The following is a 19,531-nucleotide window of genomic DNA, read 5'->3' as shown; positions in this document are numbered from 1 at the left end:
CATAGGAAGCCTGCCCAAACAAGCAAACTGTGTGCCTTCAATTAATGGTTTCGCCCATTATTGAAATGGAGTGACTCACTCATCTCATGCAAACACCTCCTTTTGGGGTCAAACTCTTAATGAAATCCAATCAGCTGCCCCACAGCCCTCAGGCTCCATCTTTGCTGGAGAAAGGATTGGTTTTAAAGGGGCCTGTTGTGCAACCAGAGAGGTTGCAGTGGGATGCTGGAAAGTCTCCCACCTGACCCTTGAAATGCCTTATTTGTGACTTTTGGGTATTAGTGTTTAAACACTGCTTCCCATACAAAATTAGTCCTAATGTGTCCTGTTTCATTAAAAGGTCTTACTAGACAAAAGATGATGGAGCCCCTGATGAAGCATGGCAAAGTTTTTCACACCTTGAGGAAGGAGGTGTTGGCTGCCACTACTTGTTCCAAGGCGAGATCAGTCTGTGCCATACCTCTGGTAGGATGCTGCATTTATGGTTACTTACCTCAAGGTAAAGAATTAACTTGTTTCACCAGGGATTACATAGCTATAAAATGTCATTCACGTGAGCACAGTCCTGGTTAAGAGATGAATTTTAAGTGTCAGACTTGGCAAGCCAACGACTTCTCTATTTATTTACCTCAAACCTGTGGGTGTGGGGTGTGGAGGGAGTTCTTGCTTTTGTGTGACACAAGGGTCACCCTCAGGGATCACTGCAGCAGCATTACCAGAGCCCTGCTTGCAAAAGGGGTTGACAGAGGGAGAAGCTAGAGTCCCTTAGTGGGCTGATGCTGGGACATCTCCAACACTGGCAAAATAGGTTGTTACCTGCAGCATCAGATTATCTGCCCATAGTCCTGTTGTCTTACCAGAGTGTCGGGAAGGCACAGTCTTTGCAGAAAGCCAGAGCATATGGTGTCTGTCTGCTTTTGGAAGGTGAGAGAGGTCCTCTTGGAAGTAGCAGTTACTGCCTCACTCCTCACTCCTCAGTGCTAGTAAAAAAGGCGGTGGCTTGCCAGAAATCTCTTCATGCTTTCTGTGCCAGCCAAATCCTACCCCTTTCCCTCGCAGGAACTACCCAGACCCGGACCCCACCCCTCATCCTTGGGCAGCAAAATTCAACTCTGCCCACACACTGCTTTGAGCCAGCTGTGAGTGAGTGAGGAGTGAGTGCATCATGCTGGGTGAGAGCTCCAGCTGATGCCAAGCTTGCAGGTCTTCTAAAGCCACTGCTGTGAGTCGAGACTTGACGTGCTGGAGTGCAGCTCAGGTTACTACAGCAAATCCTCAACAGTTTCCTGCCTAGCTGAGTCTTTTGGAGTCTGAAGCACTGTAACCTCATAAAAGGTGGAAAAAGCTTGAACTCATTCAAAGATTATTTCACACCACCTACAGCACTCTATGAAGTCAGACATGCTGTAACATATAATTAACGATGTGTTTGGTGGTGAGTCACTGAGTAGTCTAGCAAGCTTACCTTCAACCAGTCTGTGTGTGGGAGTCCTTACCCAGCAACACACCCAAATTGAGCATTTTAATAATTTACCACATTCTGAGCTTGGAAGAGTAGTTTTTGTTGCTTAATTAAGTAATTTAAAAAAAATACTTAAAGGCTTTGCTACCTGTTAGGGAACAAACCTCCAACATAGAGGAGAAGGCGGGGGATAACCCCAAATATCTGTTTTTAATACTACTTTCTATTACTTTATTTGGAGTATCCAAGAAAACGGTTAAGAGATAGGAGACTGCATTTTTGTGTTATATTCAACAGTCGCTTGGTAAGATACATTAATATTTCTTGGACTAAAATGTGACATTACTCTTTCCCAGCTGCACGTCCTCCCAAACACAAAGTGAGAGTTATGCTTATTCTTATTTATTCTCTAGAATGTTTTAGGGTTGCAGGGAAAAAAGCAGCATTTTCCAGGGAATGAGCAAATATGTGCCTGTCTGGCTTATGACATGGTGGTGGGAGACACAGATTTGTTTCCCAGTGTAGAGAAGGAAATTGCAATTGCTTCTCAATGTGATCTAGTGTCCTTATCCTTTCTCTGACAAAAATCATAGTAAGAGTCCTAGTGAAGAGCAAGAGTTGGACAAACTTGCATAATACTTCTCTGATTACTTTTCCAGCCTCCAACTATTTTCAGCTCAGGGGATTTCCTGACATGAATGAGTGAATATGATTCGGGGTGCTTTAGTGCATCATTCTTCTAAGGGCTTATCTAATCTCTCCTTGTGCCTGTCCAAACCTTTTGCTTCCACAACAACAGTAGCAACAAACTCCACTGACCATCAACATGTTGCAAGAAGAATTAGGCCTTTCTCTTTCTTTAGAATTAGTCTCTGACAGTTTCACTCGGTGCTTCCCGGTTTTTGTGGTGGAAATTACCATGTCAGTACTGCCTGCTCCAGAAATAAGCAGTTCAGAAAGCATAATTTCATGTGTGAATTTAAGACTCGTTTAGCCTGCAAGCATCTAATCTAACGTTAGATCTAATCTGCGTTTTTGCCCAATCTCTCAGCCCTGTGAGGGCCACATGCAATTCCCCACTGGCTGTTCTTTTCCCCAATACTCTTTTAGTTTGTGTATTCTCAGGAAATTTTCTTACTTCACTGCTGTGCCAGATCGATCACAGGTCGAAGAGCGCATGTCCCAGCCTCACCAGTGGGGTGCCTCTGATGTGAGCACTGACCACCAACACCTACTTTCTGATGCCTATCTCGACCTGTCCCAGCTCATCCAATATTAGTTAGCACTGCTGGGATCAAAGCCAGGTGTTGCAAGCCCCATGCAGGGAGTGCAGCTCATACCTGGTTCTTGGCTAGACTTCTCCATTTCTGGGCCTACAGGGGGATGCTGTATGTGAAGGAAGTGTGAGTGAAGCAATGCCTAAAATAACTAAAATATTTTGGGGAGTGCAGTTTATTCCCACATTTGTTATAAATTCATGTCGATGTGCAGGTGTTCAGTGAACCAAGGCACCACTGGGACTGTTTATGGCGTGCAATAGGGAAAAGCAATAATCACACATACAAGTGTAGCTTCAAATTAGCAAAGTGCAGTATTTGGAAATAGGGTGTTTTATCAGAGAAAAGAGCACATGAGACTAAATGATACTCGAAATTAGCGGCAGACTCTGGGCAAAGCATGCAGATCCTCCCACATCTTATTGAAGCATAACTGATATCCTTCTTCCGGCAATTAGCCGAGTGCTGCGGGAGAGCGCTGCGCTGGATGGGGCAGCACAAGTCTGGCTTGGCCAGGCTGCTCCAGCTGCCTGGGAATTAGCATCCTGTCACAGGGATCTCCTTCCCGCTCCGGCGGTGGGATCTGCTGGGGCAGGGGCTGGCTCCTTCCAGCTGCATTTCATTACTGGGATTTTCTCTGCAGCAGGTGCTCGGTGGGGATAGATCACTTTCCATGCCCTGATGGACAGCCAGCCTTATCCATCCATACAAAACACTCTTTACCTGGGGAGCTCTGCCAAAGGAGGATTTTCCCTGTGGAAGAAGCCCAAAGCTTTTTATGCAGTGCCCTGCATTGCCCTAGTGTTTTTTCTGCAAGGCTGAGTATCAAGACCCACCTGCAACCCTGCTTGTGCTGGGTCAGTGACACACACAGCAGTAAATGTCCCTTAAGGGACACTAATCCACAGGTGGCTCCAATGGCTGGTGATGGCTGTGAAGTCCTTTTCCTGTCCCATGTCTGATGTCCTCAGCACACGGCAGCTCTCATGTACCCCTGTAGTTCCACTCCTGGCTCTTTGCCCTGCTAATGCACCAGTGCCAATCTTTAATATCCCTCCCTCACCCAGTTCTGATGGAAACAGGTCATGGAGGCTGCCCATTCCCCTCTTCATATTTTTTTCATTCCGCATCACGCAAATTTTCCAGATGTGGCTGCCACTAGAAATAAGCAGTTGAATGAGCAGTTGTCTGTGGGTGACTCATTCTCACCCTGCGAGGGGCTCTCTGGAGGGTGTGGATGTGAAGTCTCACTCCCTCCTTGGACAGCCTGCAGTGATGTCAAGCTCACCATAGTGAGAAAAAGCCTCCCGCTCTGCTCAAAGCAGTAGCAGCCAACTCCTGCTGCTCCTCATCTAAAGCATATGTGGCAAAAATGACAACCTGGTAATGGTTTCCAGTTGCATCACGATGGTGAACTCCCCCCTTTTCCTGCTGATGCTTGGGAGGGGGTGCCTGTCCACTCAAGTTTTGTGTTCTGTGTCAAGAGAGTGGGAACACATTTCTCCATGTCTCTGTGTAATGTTTTTTCCATGAGGACAGGAGTAGGAACTGCAGAAAGGAAGACTTGGGGGTGTTTTGTTTTCCTCTCAAAGGCATGGATAATGTGATGGGTGGTCCTCCTCCAGTAGTGCTGCCTTGAAGTCTGCTGAGCATTGGGTTGTCTGAGTTTATGTGTGTTACTGTGCTGTTTCTTGCCCTGGGCTGTGGAAGCTGGACTACCTCTGTACATTGGCATGAACATTCTAGGAAATGTGGGAAAATTCTGTACGCTCGATGAGTCTTTTTTTGGTTGAGGTTTTTGTGGGTTTGTTTTTTTAAGGAGGCTTGGGTTTTTGGTTTTTTTTTTTTGGTGGTTGGGTTTTTTTTAAATATTTAGGCAGAATCTCAACAATATAGACCAGACCACATTGGGTCAGAGAAGAAATGCATTCAGCAAGCCAGTAAAACAGAGCTCTTTGAACAAAATCATCACTAATTTACAGTAAGTTATGGAATAACTTATGCATCACTAAGTTATCAGGAACACAATGGCCACTGCTCACTTTCTTACAGACCTAAAGCTGGTTACCAGAGCCCACAGTTTGGTGTCATGATTTCACCTGAACTTTCTTTTTTTCACCTCAGTTTTTTGCTTTGCTTTTCTTTTTAACTCACCAGCTTTTTTTTTTCACCTCTATCTGCCCCTCTAAGGGTATGAGTAGATAGTGTGGCCAAACTGCAATCAAAGAAATATTTTGAGAGTCCTCTCAGAGCTGTTTAAGGAATCTGGGCCGGCTATGAATGCTGGCTTTATGCAGTGCAGTTTTGAAGTCGGAGTGAGTCACTAAAAAACAATCTGTGCTGTCTCCATGTTCAACTTTGACTTTATTAAGAAAAAGAAAACAAATGCAATGCCATTCACTGCCGAAATACACATTGATCCTTTAATCCTCAGGGAATCATTGGGAGCTGCTTCCTCCTCAAAAGAATCGCGTATTGACGCAACGTTTAATTGTGCAATTACACGCGTGCGTTCTTCTCCCGGGCTTTGCGGAGCAGGGCTCTGTGGCTGGAATGCTAATGGGAAAGCCACTGATACCATCTCATGGCACGGGCAGCCTTGAATGCAGCCTCCCCCTAGGTGCCTTCCTCCATGGTCTGTCCTGGGCTTCTCAGGCAGGAAATCAAAGATGGGAATTTCAGCCGAGTAAGGACTGGAATTTGGGCTGGAGCCCAAAACTATGGCCCCTGTTGGTTTGTTGTAGCTGCCCTTGGTGGAGGCAGGAGGTTCCAGTGCCCAATCCCTGCTTGGCACTGCCTGGAAGTTGTGGCTGGCAGGTATCAGCTGGGATTCTGGTCAGGCTCCCTGTCTGTGAGCTGGAAATATGCCTGCAAATGCCTGGCCAGTGGCCTCTCCTGCTCCTGGTCCACTGCCTGATGCCCACATGCTGCACATGCCTTTGCGGGATTGAGTCTTCACAGAAGTTATGCTGAAAGCATTGCTTCAAAGCTACTGTGAAGTGCTCTGCACGTGTATTTCTACATATGTATGTACCTAAATACACCCATATGCACTTGTTTGGCCAGGCCCTGCTTTCCAAGAGCTGCATTTGCTCTAAAGTTTGCCAGGTTTTTCAGATGCTGCATGTGTGCCACCTCTGACTTCAGGGGCAGGTGATGGGAGTTGGAGAGCCTCTGTGTTACTGTCATGTCTTGATTCAGAAACTGAACTCTGATTGCATTCATTCGTCTCATACTAATTGACCCTGATGGGAGCAGGTTGTGAAGGAACATGGATTAGCTCCTCACTTGCTGCCTTTGGGAGGTGTGGTAAAGGTTGGGATTTACCTGCCAGTAAATAGAGGGGCTGGTTAGGTGTTAGATGGCAAAAAATGCAATCCTCCTCCAGCTGGCTTTGGATCCTAGGATTTTTTTGGGGTCAATATGTTTTCCAGTACATTACTACTAATGGCTTCAACATCAATTCTTCTTTCCCACCAGCATTTAGGATGGAGTTTCCAGATGGGTAATCTTAGCTGCCAGCCACTTGTCCCTTCTCCATGGCCACAGACTACCAAGTGAACCTTGCACTGGGCCTCACCATGGGTCCTGTGGCAAGTGGCCATCCCATTTTTTAAAACCCTTTAAAACTCTTTAAAAGAATGCTTTAAATGCATCCACCACATTTTACCTATTGCCTTCAGGAAAGTGAAAAGGAGAGGCTTTTGTCAAGTTGTTAAGTCCTGGCTGATGTTACGGGCTCCTGGCCTCCAGGTCCCTCTGCTCATGTTCTCTTCCTGTTTCTCTGAAAGTTTTAAGTCAGGACAAGCTGCAGCTAGTCATGTTGGCAAAAACTAGTCCTTCTTGACCCTAGTTCCTCCTAGTCCTAGATTCAAGTGTTTGCTCCCTGCAGCCAAAATATTTGCATCCCCCTGAAAGCAGGAGAGTCAGATTCATTGGTCCCATGCAGGACAGGAAAACACACTTTATTCCTCTGCTTCATGGCAAGGCTGAAAAAAACCAAAAGAAAGTAGTGGGCAGCTGTGGTTTTAGCTGACAGCTGAAAGGGGCTTTGCTAGCAGAAGTCCCCAGGGAAGAGACTAAGGAGGCTGCTGACACAAGTCAGGAAGGGGCTCTCTCTACATTTAAAAAGCAGAGGAATTATAAATAACATGCTGAAGATACAGATAAAGTTACCCAAGTTATTTTGACCATAAATCTCAGGACAGCAAAGGCCCTTAATCTCTCATTAATCAACAAGAAGCTGGAAGAGGCCATACAATGAGTTCAGCTGCCAAAGCTGCTGTGCCCTTTTGCTCCATTTAATTTAATTGTATTAGTCCTGCCCGCAGCCTTTGTTCTTCCACCCTGCTCAGGAAATCTGCTGCTGGGTTTGGCAGGGCTCACTCTGGTTCCACATGGTTGGTTTGTGGACAGCCAGGAGGGATTAGCGGGAGAGCAGGAAGGGGAAGAGGATGGGGAAAAGTCCCACAGGAGCAACCTGCTTGAAGTACTTCATTTATCTTAATAGTGCCACTGCATCCCTTCCTGGTGAGGCTTCCTCCTGATAAGCCAAACACAGATCTGAAAAGTACTCTGGCTGATGTCAGCAGAGATGGGAGTTCATGCTTAAATTTTAAAATAAAAAAACAGAGATCACAAGCAAGCTCTTGTTCAGCAGGTGCTAGCAGCCCAGAAAAGCATTCCTACCACCACCTTCCTTGGTTTCACTTCATCTCTTAAATGAGCCAACAAAGAAATGCAAAAGGTGGTTTCCAGGACACAGGTGAGTTTTGTCAAATTTCAGCATTTGTCCCTGTTGAAGTACGAGATAGCAGAGCAGCTAACTGGAGGGTGTACCTTCCTTACCTTTCCATCAAGGAATGACAGTGCTTGATGTGTGGAAAAAGATGGAGCACTTGCAGAAAGATGTGCTTAGGAGAAGTGATTTTCTGATGACTTTGCTTCAGGCTTGTGGGGTAAACACCATTTTGAACTCCATATTTTACTGTATTTCTCTGATTTCAGGAACCAGCCATATAAAATTCCACAGATTTGTTATATCAAGCCCAACTTTTCCCAAAAATATAAATTGTCAAGGCTCTCTCCCTTTCACAGCAGTGAATTAACTATGAAGTCCTATGCTTGTAATGAAGTAAGCACAGGGCATTGTTTGCTTGTAGTTTTACAGAGTGATCCTTCTGTCGTTGCTTACTGTAATTCTTCTTGGATGTGAAGAGTAAAACATATTTACATTGGTATGTGGGATTCTGGACAACCTCAGGAAAAAGTAGGGCTGGAAAGGAAGTTGTTCTGGCTGATGAAAAATTTTGAGATATGTTTTTTACATATCAGAATGAAAGCTTGAAATAGAGAAACTCCCAGAAAAAAAAAAAGTCAAGAAAAAAAAAATCACCACAACCACCACACACACATTTAGCCAGCTGCAACTACTTATTTCAGTTATTTTATCCTTTTTATTTTCTTAGTAAATTTACTTTATGTTGCAATGCAAAGTAGAAATTCTGTATGTCTTGGATAAAAATTTTTGTCCACAAATTTGATTTCAGTACTTTGGGAACTGCTTGGCATATATAATTTTAATTTAGAAAGTGGCACTCTGCTGCACTAAAAATGAAAATAATGATCCAGTAAATGACTAATTTTGTGGTCTGAGTTAATTAGTGAAGCAGCTTGCCAGATAGAAGGCAGCAGGTCTAAATTACTGTGCTAAGTCCATTTGCAGAAAGATAATATCTAGCTTTGTTGTTTTAATAATAATTAATGAGAATTATACTATTCAGCTGGGATTTTTGCTGTTACTATTAGCGGGAATATGTGTGTGTGTATATATATATATATATGTATATTTATATTTGTTCTCTGATGCTTTTCTTGCTTGTTTGCATCTCAATCCTTGACTGTCTTGTTCTGTGGCTTAAAGAAATTATTCAGACTGCACCTTTGTCTAGCATGGAGGAAACTTGAGGCTTCTACAATTGGTGCTGCTGGTTATTTCATGAAAAACACCATTTCATGAAAAGCACCATAGACTGGCAAGGAAATCAGCAGTAACAAACCAGGCAATAAGCAGTGTCTCATCAAGCAGGCTCACAGGGAGCATCAGCTGGGGGCTCACCGCTCACTTTTACATTTTATTTTTGGCAGCACAGGTTGTTGGGAAGGCAGGGATGGCACACTCATCTCCAAGTCTGCATAGAGCTGCAAAATTCAAAGCCTTCTCTGGTGAAATCTAGATATTACTTTGCTGAAGTCCAAAATGCTTAAATTTGGATGCCTCCAAGGCACCATGGTGCCCTACATGACACCAGCCTTTGCTGTCCCTGCTGGGCATTTCCACCCCAAACCTGCTTCCTGTGTTTGGTTTTAATCACGTGTTTTGGGAAACCCTACAACTAACTGGGTTCTCATGATGGGGGAGAGTTTTAATGGGCTGGTTTAGTGGCTAATTGCTCTCACTGTTAAAAAAAGCTTCTCTCTTTGTTTTCAGCTTGACTTCCCTCAGTTTCAGTCTTCCAAGCCTGGACTTTACCCTACTGCGTTTGTTAAAATTAAAGCCCTTTGGAGTGTGGAATCTTCCCACATACCCTGAAAGACTAGGAAGAGTAATTTCCTAATCTTCTCTTTTAAGAGAACAGTGATAACTGGGGACTAATTATGGGCTCTATTGACTTTTTCATGTTTGTGGTTTTTAGATAAGTCGTAATTGTTCCTTTTTATCATTGTACAACTATAGTTAATAATTTCTGTTCCCTGTGCCTACACCTGAGGATGTGGCCCTACTTCTGTTAAGGATTCAATATCTGGGGGCTCTGAGAGATAGCTGAAATTGGTTTGGTAGTTGATATTGGTTTTGTTTGGGGCACCTTTGGAGAAAAGTAAGTGCATCAGTCAAAATGCTGTTGACCTTCCCAGAAGATTTTGTAGTCATGTTTTTATTTTTAATGCCTCCTTTTCAAATGGTATCATCTCTCTGGTGGGTTTAGTTCTGCTTGTAGGCTGTATTCTACCATCCTGAATCATCTTGAGTACTTTCCTTAAGTTAATTATTTCACTGAGAAATTTCAAGGAGTGAGATGATACTTAGACTAATGAAATTGGGGATTAGACAGGGATTAGATGGATTCTAAAAAGCAGATGATGTGCTTTCTGTGGGAAGATTTATAAGCTTCATTAAAACAAGAAAAGCTCTTTCCCCCTGACACTTGGAGATTTAAAACCATTGTATTATACCCTATTATTAATAAAATGATAAACTATTTTGATAAAAATAGCCATCTTTTGCTGAAATTTCAAACTGTGGTCATATCCAAACCCTCTATGAAAGGATGCGAGTTCTTTTAATGCCTTATGTTTGAAGAAGAATTGTTCCTCATCCAAATGCTCAAGCCTTTGCAGGATGGAGGTATAAATACCTTGTTTATGGTATTTATCTAGTTACCTCTATTTTTTCTGTTTGCAGTGTTTATGTTCCTACATATGTTGGATTGGTGGGAAGTCTCATCAACACCTTGATAGCAATGGCTTGGATCCCTTCTCAGACTAAACCAAAGTCAGACCATCATGTGACAGAGCACAGTGAGTATTTTGTGTTTCTGATAAATAGTACCTGAAAAGGGACAGGGGATTGACATGCTGCAAGAACTGCTGAAGGATCTTGGAGATGATTTAACGGCAAAAATGTCCCAGCCTTGGGTTGCTGACGCTTCAATGTCTAAGCTGAGCTTATGGTAGAGTATTATTCCGAATATATTGATCACTCTGCCATGTAGAATTCCAGTCTTCCAGCCCAGACCTGTGTCTCAGAAAAGGTGATTGTGGAGCCCTTGTTGGGCGTTAGTTTGGTCTGACAGGGGAGGAAACCCCACTGTCTCAGAGGGTTCCTCTGCATGCAGACCTGGCACCAGCTCCCAACCTCCTGCCATCAGCACGAAGCTGCTGCAGCAGAGATGTGGGTTTTGGGTGGTTTTTGAAGATGAACAGAGTCTCAGTTTCCTGCTTTCTAGCCATAACCTGTATAAACAGAGCATTAACCCATATATCACCCTCTGCAGGCACATCACAGTCTGGCAGCTTGTTTAGCATCAGAGAAATCCTGCACCTGATGAAGTTCCCAGGAGTAATGGAAGTGTTCATAGTCAAGGTCTTTGCTGGACTTCCCATAGGTAAATCTCTCCCATTACCCATGATTGCTGATGTATTTGGAATAGGATGATGTACACTGTAGGCCAGGCTTGTCTCAAGCTGCTGCAAGCACACTGCTTTTGATCACAGAGCAGTGAGGATTCACCTTCTAACTTGATGCTGGATGCTTTCAGGTAGTCTCAGCTACACAGGGTCAAAAGCCTGTGACTTAATGTCCTACACACCACTTGTCATAAGCTGTATCTGGGAGTTTTGGCAAATTACTTAATGTCTCCATCCCCCTCACTGCAAATGTTTTTTCCTCTTGTCTATCATTTCTCTTTGGGCTGTAAGCTCTTCAGAGCAGAAGAAAATTGTTTGTCCTGTGGCAGGAAAACTGAGGTCCTTCCCAATTTTACTTAGGGATTTTAAGGTGTATGTGTATCCTAAGTTTTTTCCTAGCATTTAAAAATTGATAGATGAGAGGGCTGAGCTGCACACAGGGGACCCACAGCATATTTCTCCCCTTGCACACTGATGGGGGTGCTTGTTCTTCTCTTCCTTATATATTCTGCTGGGGGGGTTTTGGTCATGGTAGGAATTCGCTGATCCCTCAAACCTTTGCCAAACCCATCTCTTTCCCTGCTTCCTCTGAGTCAGTTGCTGTCCTGCCAGGGTTCATATCTCCCTATTTGCCTGACTGTGTTTCCCGGGGCACAATTTTGCCTTCAGTTTTGCCTACCCTCTAACTTCTTTGCCCACACACTTGACTAGAGACAAGCTGAATGTCATCCTCATCAGTGATGTGTAAAGACAGGGTGATGTTCTCTGCCCTTCCACATACAGCCTCACTGCTCTTTTCCCAGTCAAACCCAAAAAGTCCAGTTTCTCTTCATGATGATTTCAAGAACTGAGCCTTGTGCACATCGTAACACGTGTGTATCATGCATCTAAACAAACTAAGGCACTTCCCTTCCAACAGGGATCCTAAAAGGGGACTTAAGGCACCCTAGCTTTTAGACTTTGCATCTTTTCCCAATTCATTTTTGTCTGGAGAAGCCCTTGAAGTTTAAAGAATGTGAAGCATGATTTACAAATTAAAGGCTAATTTGTAAACTGTAAATTCAGTTTACAAATGAAAGTAAATTTGGCTGTGGAGTGTGGCTGAATCAGGAGAGGGTGGCATTCCTGAGCTTGGTCAGGTTCATCTGCTATTTCTTGCTAGATCTCTAGGGGAGAATGAGTCCAACTGGAGCTGGAAGTAAAGGATTTCTGGCTTTTTTTCCCTTGCTGTGTGTAGCTAGTACTGGCTGAGATCAGTAACGCCAGCTGGTCCTACCCCTGCCACTGGAGACAGGATACAGGATACGGTCTCACTGCTGGCTTGACCTAACAGTGCAATTTTTTTGGCTCTTAAGACAATAAACTTCCAAAACTGCACTCCAAAAAGTGTATAAAATTACAGCATTTCACACAATGAAAAGATGTTTTAAAAGGGTTTTCTTAGCTGATTCTGACTATTTTCTCATCTTAAAGCATTCATTTCTCTGTTAAAAATGCCTGAGACTGCATCCATGTGAGCTTCCCACAGTAATTTCCTGTGTGCTCACTTTTTTCCACAGGCCAGGCAAAATGCACTTTGCTTTAGACATTCCTGCCGAAATGCAAATTCCTGCCTGTTACAGAATCCATTCTTCTTTCCCGTGCCAAGCAAAAATGCTCACTGCACCGAAATAAACATCTCCTGCCCAAAACTGCAAGGCAGTTTCTAGGCAAAGAGGATGGAGACAGTGAAGCTGGGATTTAAGGCAGGCTAATAGTCTGTCACTGAATGCCTGGGAGTTTTTCTGTAAGGGTAGGAGAAGGTTCACTTGGGGCATTCCTGCTGTAGCACTCACACTACAGTGAGGAGTGTGATTAAAATCCTAGTGACTTATCTTTGCAGGGCTCTCTTCACTTCAGGTCACTGACCATCCTGATGGCAGCTAAAAGGGGATCTGGCCATCACTAATTCTCTGCAGCTCACAGCTGGAGGCTGATCTCCTCATGAGCTCATTTACCTTTCATCCCCAGGCTGCAACTCTGTAATTTATTAGATTGCCCAAATTACAGACCGTTTTCTATTTACTTTGTAAACAAGTTTGTGATAAACAGCAAAGAAAATCTTTTGTTCCTTATGGATCTCATTGTTGTCTAAAATTAGCTCGTTTGAGACTGAAAGAACCTCCCCAGCAGGGCTGCAGGGCTGGGAACCTCCTCCCTGTGCTGCATAAAAGCAGAGATGTGGGCTCTGTGCCTCTTGCAGGAAAGGAGCTGTCAAGGATGGGACAAGCAGCAGACAGCTCCAGCACAGCCGAGTTACCTTCTCAGCTGATCTGGGAAAAGAGAGCCTCACTGCATTGTGGTAGATAGGAGACAGAAAGAAAACCAAGAGGATAAAAATATCAAATGTAACTCTCATTGACAAGAAATCCTCAGGGCCTTGAAAATATTGATAAATAGCTGCTTGTATGAATCTTTGGCTGCCTAATCCCTTTGGAAAATCTGGTTTCAGCATGATTGCTTTAGCACCTGCATCCCGTTTTTTAAAGGATTTTCTTTCACGTGTTGAGCAGCCTTTTGCAGTCAGCCTTAGGGCTCTGCATCCCATCACGTTTCCAGGCCAGTGTAGGAGGGCTGTGATGAGCTCCCAGAGGCTGTGCTTGCCTTCTCACACCATCTTGCACTAGAGATTGTTAAACCAGCCCTCCAAAGCTGTAGGATGGTTTCAGACATGGCACTTTTTTTTTTTTTAATAGGGTTTGCATTCCTGATTTTCCTTGGTGCTTTTTGTCATCATTACTGCATCTCACAAACCGTTTCCCCGCTTTCTGCTGCATAACCTTTGTTACTCATCTCACTGATGACAGGTTTTCTAAGGAGTTCACCCTTTTCTTAGACATCCTCCAAAAATGCAAGTTTTCTGAGGATATTTTATGCCATTTTCTTTTTTTCCCCACATTGAGCCTGTCAGAGTGGACTGAGGCTTATCATTATTTATGTGGCTGCACTCAGCTGACCTGCAGCCTACCCAGCTGGTAAGCTGCTGAGATCTTTGTAAGAAATGCTTGTTCCAACGAGCATAACATCTTTTTTTTAGTTCAATCTGAGGTTCACCTTGTGGTTTTCATCAAGAAATGTGTTACCAGTGGGAGAGGCCACCTTAGTTTCTGAGAGAAGAGGGGCAGGGGGGGTCTCCCTTCTCCAGGTAGCTTTAAGGGACCATGCAGGCAGAGTGGGTGACACCCGTCTGAAAATGAGACTTTTGCATCCCCAGGGGAGCCGTGCAATGTATGAATCTAATTAAAGAGCACAGCCTATTCCCCTGCTCTGAAAAAAAAGGAGCTTGTTCGTAGGAGAAAGATCCAAATCTGTCTTAACTTAATGAGGGACTTCAAAGGGGAGAGGAGCTGTAGAAGCTGGAGCACAGTACCAGGAAGAAGCATCAGGTATTTAGGGAGGCCAAGCCCCTCCTAGGTGGTACCTGCAGTGGGGTGCAGGATGAAGGGAGAGCTCCTGCTTCCATCTAATCTTCCTACAAGTGAAACCAAGTGTGGTTTTTCTTTCTTTTCATCACGTGTGCCTTTTACAGACATGTGCAACCCTGTTGCCTGATTTGGATGTTGTGAGTAAATACTGGAATTTGCATGTTACCTTAAGCTGGTTTGAGCTGAGAGTGATTTCAAAGTAACTGGATTACAGTGGAGTGCTCGCCGTGGAGGGGTGGGGCGAGGCCGTAGATCTTCATGAGCCCCAGCTCCCAGGCACCTTCCCCACACAGCTGGAGAGTAGAAGAGCAGGGCAGCCTTCCTGCCCCCCATCCCTCTCTCCCAACCCCATAAGCCAGCTGGGGTGCAGCTATTCCTGTTAAGGGGGAGAGCGTGTCTCCATGGGGTTCAGGAAGGCTTTGTGGCAGGTCCTGGGATGGAGGGTGGTGCTCCCTCCAGGCAAAGACTTGGGGTGCCTGGAGGGAGGTCCTGCAGGTGCTGCCCCAGGGTAGGACTGGGGTTGGGCTGCTGGATGCGGTGGAGTTGTTCTTGTTAGGAAGCGAGTCCTCCACGGTGTTTTAACCGGCAATCTGGAATCGGCCACTTCATCCTTCCAGGAAAAGCTGGCAAATCCTCCCCATGCCATGTCACTTTGCCAGGCCACCAGCTGTCTTTTCAGTCCTCATGCATTCTGGTTTTTTTCAGGAAGGAGAGGAACACAACTCCCTTTTTACCCAGCCCATAGAACTCAGAGATTTTACAAGGAAAGGCAGGACTGCTAAAAATCATCTGGTCTCTTATTTCCCAGAAGGATCAGTGATCTCTTGGCAGGCGTGTTGTGCGGGTCTTCACATGGAGAGAGCCCCAGTTTCCTGCTGTCTTGGTCCATCTCAGGTGCACAAGACACTAGGGGAAGCAGCAGACTCATACCCCACACCACACTTGAAGTGCAGTGTTTTGACATAGTATTTTTAATTTGATGACTCTCTCTGTAAGACTGGGAGCATGTGCAAGCACGCCTATATTTGTGTATGTTTGGCAGCGGGGAAAACACGCACTATTGTATTTTCATTTGAGATTGAGTGGATGTTCTCTGTTACACTTTCCAGAAATTGCTTCAATTGCAAAGCAAACCGGGTCTGTGCTCTTTCTGTCTTTACTTTCCTGACTGCTAGTGTTGACATCGCTGTAAGGGCACAGCAGAGATTTTTCACGTGCCCCAGACATCGTTGCTGAGGTGTGCAGTGTAACCACTGCATTTTGGCTGATGTCACTGGGCTCTTCCCCACAGTGAATTATCTGAAGTCAGGCAAAAGGGGTGAGGAATCCAATCAGATTATTTTTATGGTTACAGTCGTGTCTGAACAAATGTTTTCTTGCTGTCTTAATGGTTAGCCTGGCTTCAGTGATACAAATATTTACCAGTTTATAATTAACAGCTGAAACTACAGCCTACATAGTCACATTATTTAAAGATGAAAGTAAGGGGGATAAAAAGGTTAACATTTAAAGATTAAATTACTACAATGACTTTGAACAGGATTGTGCTCATGTTTATACCCAGTGCTGGCAAACCCAGGGAGAGCTACTGACTTGGACTGGTGGTGATTGGGAGCAGGGTTTGGGCTATTACATGCACTGCAAGTGTATTGATGTACTCTTTGCATTAATCCTCCCTCCAGGTTTGTTCATGATTATGTTTTCCATCATCTCTATGGATTTCTTTGGGTTGGAAGCAGTGGAGTCTGGATATCTGATGTCATATTTTGGTGTCCTTCAAATGGTAAGTGAAGTGCAAGTCCCCATCTTTTTGCCACACTGCTACCTGATCCACTACCTTCTGGACACATGCTCTTCCAAATCCAGGTGCATTACTGACAGGCAAATCCTAGCTCTGCCACATTGCATTTATCTTCAAAAAGAGAAGTGACTCCAAATTTATTCTGTTCCTTGGAATGGGAAGAAATTGGAGCAAGGAGTGTCCTGAAAGCCTTCTCCCCCTTGTCCCTCTCTGTGGATCTTTAAGCTGTAGAGCTAAAATTTCCTTGGGCTGATATGTCCTGGATTTTGTAACAAAACTTACATTGAAGCTAAAGTGCCTTGGCTGAGGTTTTTCTGGTGTAGGTTAGTTGATTTACATTTCTATAGTAGCACCCTGTATACTCAGGAAAGCGGACAATCTTACTGGTGTTTTCACTGATGATCCCTTCAGTGTAGAAGAACTTGTTTCTACTGCATGGAAACAAGCACAGCAAGCTTGTGATTCCCAAAAATGAGAAAAAAACCCAAACCAAAACAAAGCACAGAAAGGTGGGTGACAGAACATGCTTAGGAGACTAGGAAAATGGGTAAAAGGGAAAAATCAGCTGAATTAGGCAGTAATAGGGTCAAAAATATGCTGAGTTGTACTATAGCAGAGTGTTCCTTTTGGAGAAAGAGGCTTAATAATTTTGAAGAAAGAGCAGCAGGTGGTTATAGCCAAGCCCCAAGACAGGAATGCAAGCTACGCAATATCCTGAAGGAAAGTGGTCTTGTTATTAAATCCTCTTCATTTCCTGGGCATTGCCACAGATTTCCTGTGGGAGCTTCTCATTTGGGGAATGGCACCTTAAGCTGCTCCCTTTGTGATTTGGACTTGGCACGGTGCTGCCAGTCACTTGGCCTCTGGCCTGATCTCACCAAATCTGGGCACCTTGGTAGAGCAGCAGACAGGCATGGCTGTAGGTCAGCAGCTGGATTCTGCAGTGTAAACTGGCTGGAGCTGAGGAGATGGTGCCTTTGCCATGTCCCTCCTGTGAGGGTGGCTTTGGACTAGTTGTCTCTTGGTCCTGTGAGCATCTCCAACCTGCTGAATGCAGTCCCATTCAGCCTCTTTGGAAAGAAGACCAGTTTGCCAGTGCACAGTTGGGAAAGAGCATAAAAAGTGGGGTGATCAGCATCTGCTTTTCAAAGCAAGCATCTGACCCACATTCCACTGCTTTCAGAGGCTTTCCCTATGTTAGCCTTGTATGCTGCCTCCTAGACCAGGATCTGCAGGAAGCACTCAGGTTTTAGAGAGGCCAAGTCACTGTCCCATAGCTTCTTCCCCATTTGAATGCAGAAGGACTCCCCACAGCTGGGCTTTTAACTTTAGACATACCAGTTAAATCCCTGTTACACAGGCAGAAATGAAAGCTGGAGGTGCAGCATGGCTGTGGTTTGCTTGTTTAGAGCTGGGTAACGTGGGCAGCAATAGCTCTTGTAAGGAGTGGCTTTGTGTGGCTAGATGGAAACTGGACACTGCTGTTAGGTCCAGGATATCTGTCTTGAGGACACTGCTGTTATGTCTGGGATATCTGTCTGCCTTCAGTGCCATTGTTGCCCAGGTTAGTTTGGTTGAAACTGCTGTAGATAAGGTTACCTCCTCTGCAGGGCTGGACAACCCACACAGAGACACAGCCCTGGAAGATATGGGAATTACAGCATCCACTCTGCTTCCTCGTGGGTGATCAGATGCCAGGGCTAACCAGGGACCTGACCCTTCCCAGAGTCACAGAGTTTCATCCCACAGAGGCCAATCATTCCTATTGCCACAATGCAACCCAGCTGGGCCCTGCAGGCTCAGGTGCAGCATCTACTTTGCTGGGGAGTCTTTGCCTTGGGACATTTGACACAGAAACTGGATTTATCAGCCAGGCAGTTTTCTTTCATACATCCATGCAGTTTCTATCATATTGCTAAACCTATTTATATTTATAAGATATTGCTACAGTGGCAGTTCCAAACTCTACTCTGGTTTATGCAGGACAAGATCCTCAACTGGAGCAAACTGAACTCTCACTCTCTGGCTTTTAAAATTATTGTAAAACATTAGAATTCATGTCTTTACTTACAAGTATCTGTCTAGAACCACCCAAAGGTCTCTCTTGTGGATGGTGGCTGGGTTAATGTTTTATGGCTGCTTTCTGTTTGGGTTGCTCTAACAGGCAGGGAATAGAAGTGTTCTGGCTCTGTCCTGCTGACCCTCAGAGCTGCTTGTGTTGCCTAAGCTGGCATTTAAGATGCATTTGTTTCTGCTGTACAGTGAATTGATACTGCTTTGATACAAATGCAGATCAAGGTGCAAGTGAAATCCACCAATCTGGATAGGTGAACAATGATTAATATCTGCTGACTGGCTTCCCCACTCCACTGAGTAAATGATAGCTTTATTCATAAGGGATATAATGTAATTTTCAGTGAATTTCATCAATCAGATACTCAGCTTTGTTTTTTTTTGTTTTTTTTTTTTACTCTTTAGTTTGTCTGTCTGTAAATCATTGTGAGGATTTTCTCATCCTCTTGGACTTGCCCTGAGCCCTTCAGAGGAAATCTGTTCCCCATGTTTGCATCTCTTCCTGGGCTTGAAAAAGATAGTGTTTAAGGACTTTTATAGCTGGAAGGGAACATCAAAGAAATTAAGGGGGAAACTATTTCTTTGTGTTAATGTGGTTTCTATTTTTTAAATTAAATATTTTCAAAACTTACATATTCCTCTTACAAAAGGCAATGTTGCAGCTCCCTTTCCCAGCCTGATCAGCAATCCCAGGATGACTCAAATAGTGATGGTGTCTTCCTGCCTTCCTCTCCCACCCCAAGGATATTATGCTCCAATTGCTTAATCTAGTTTTTCAGCTTCCCAACCTCATTTGACCTGCTGTGGTGAGAAGTGGCCAATGCACTGTAAGAATCTGTTTCTCCTCATTCCTCTCATTCAAGCCATACTGCAGAGTACCTAGAGAGGGGATTTTGAGAGGCTTTGAGTCAGTGCACCTAATTTTAAGTAGGCGCCTCATTTTGTCATTGCTATTGCAAACAGCTCTTTGTGTGGGGCATCAGCACAGAAACACAGACCCTCTAGGAGGTGAGGTGTTTGCCCTCTTTGCAGATGGAGGATGATAGTTTAGACACACTAAATCACCTGAGGGATCCCATCCAGAGCTCCTCAGCCTCACCTCATCCTGTGGTGAGCATCATCTAACAGCAGGGCATATGGGAAAGTTTGGGCAGCTTGAAGTGCAGTGAGGCTGGGAAGGGGGCTCATGTCTGGGTCAGGACACAGCCAGGCAAGATCAGAAAAGGGGATGTGGGAAGGCAGTGAGACAGCTTTGAGACAAAACAAT

General features: G+C 44.5%; 1 protein-coding gene across 1 annotated transcript in view; it reads left to right on the top strand.

Annotated features, from left to right (window-relative positions):
* SLC67A1 (solute carrier family 67 member 1) overlaps positions 1-19,531 on the top strand; it is a 59,325-nt gene that overhangs the window by 25,438 nt on the left and 14,356 nt on the right. Inside the window, exons 6-8 of the mRNA XM_030273916.4 lie at positions 10,202-10,317; positions 10,794-10,904; positions 16,073-16,173. Coding sequence (XP_030129776.4) covers positions 10,202-10,317; positions 10,794-10,904; positions 16,073-16,173 — 328 coding nt within the window. The remainder of the gene's footprint in view (positions 1-10,201; positions 10,318-10,793; positions 10,905-16,072; positions 16,174-19,531) is intronic.

This window comes from Taeniopygia guttata, chromosome 5 (assembly GCF_048771995.1).
Source record: "Taeniopygia guttata chromosome 5, bTaeGut7.mat, whole genome shotgun sequence".
NCBI lineage: Eukaryota > Metazoa > Chordata > Aves > Passeriformes > Estrildidae > Taeniopygia > Taeniopygia guttata.
The sequence above is the reverse complement of the archived record's forward strand: the minus strand, read 5'-3'. Positions and strand labels throughout refer to the sequence as shown.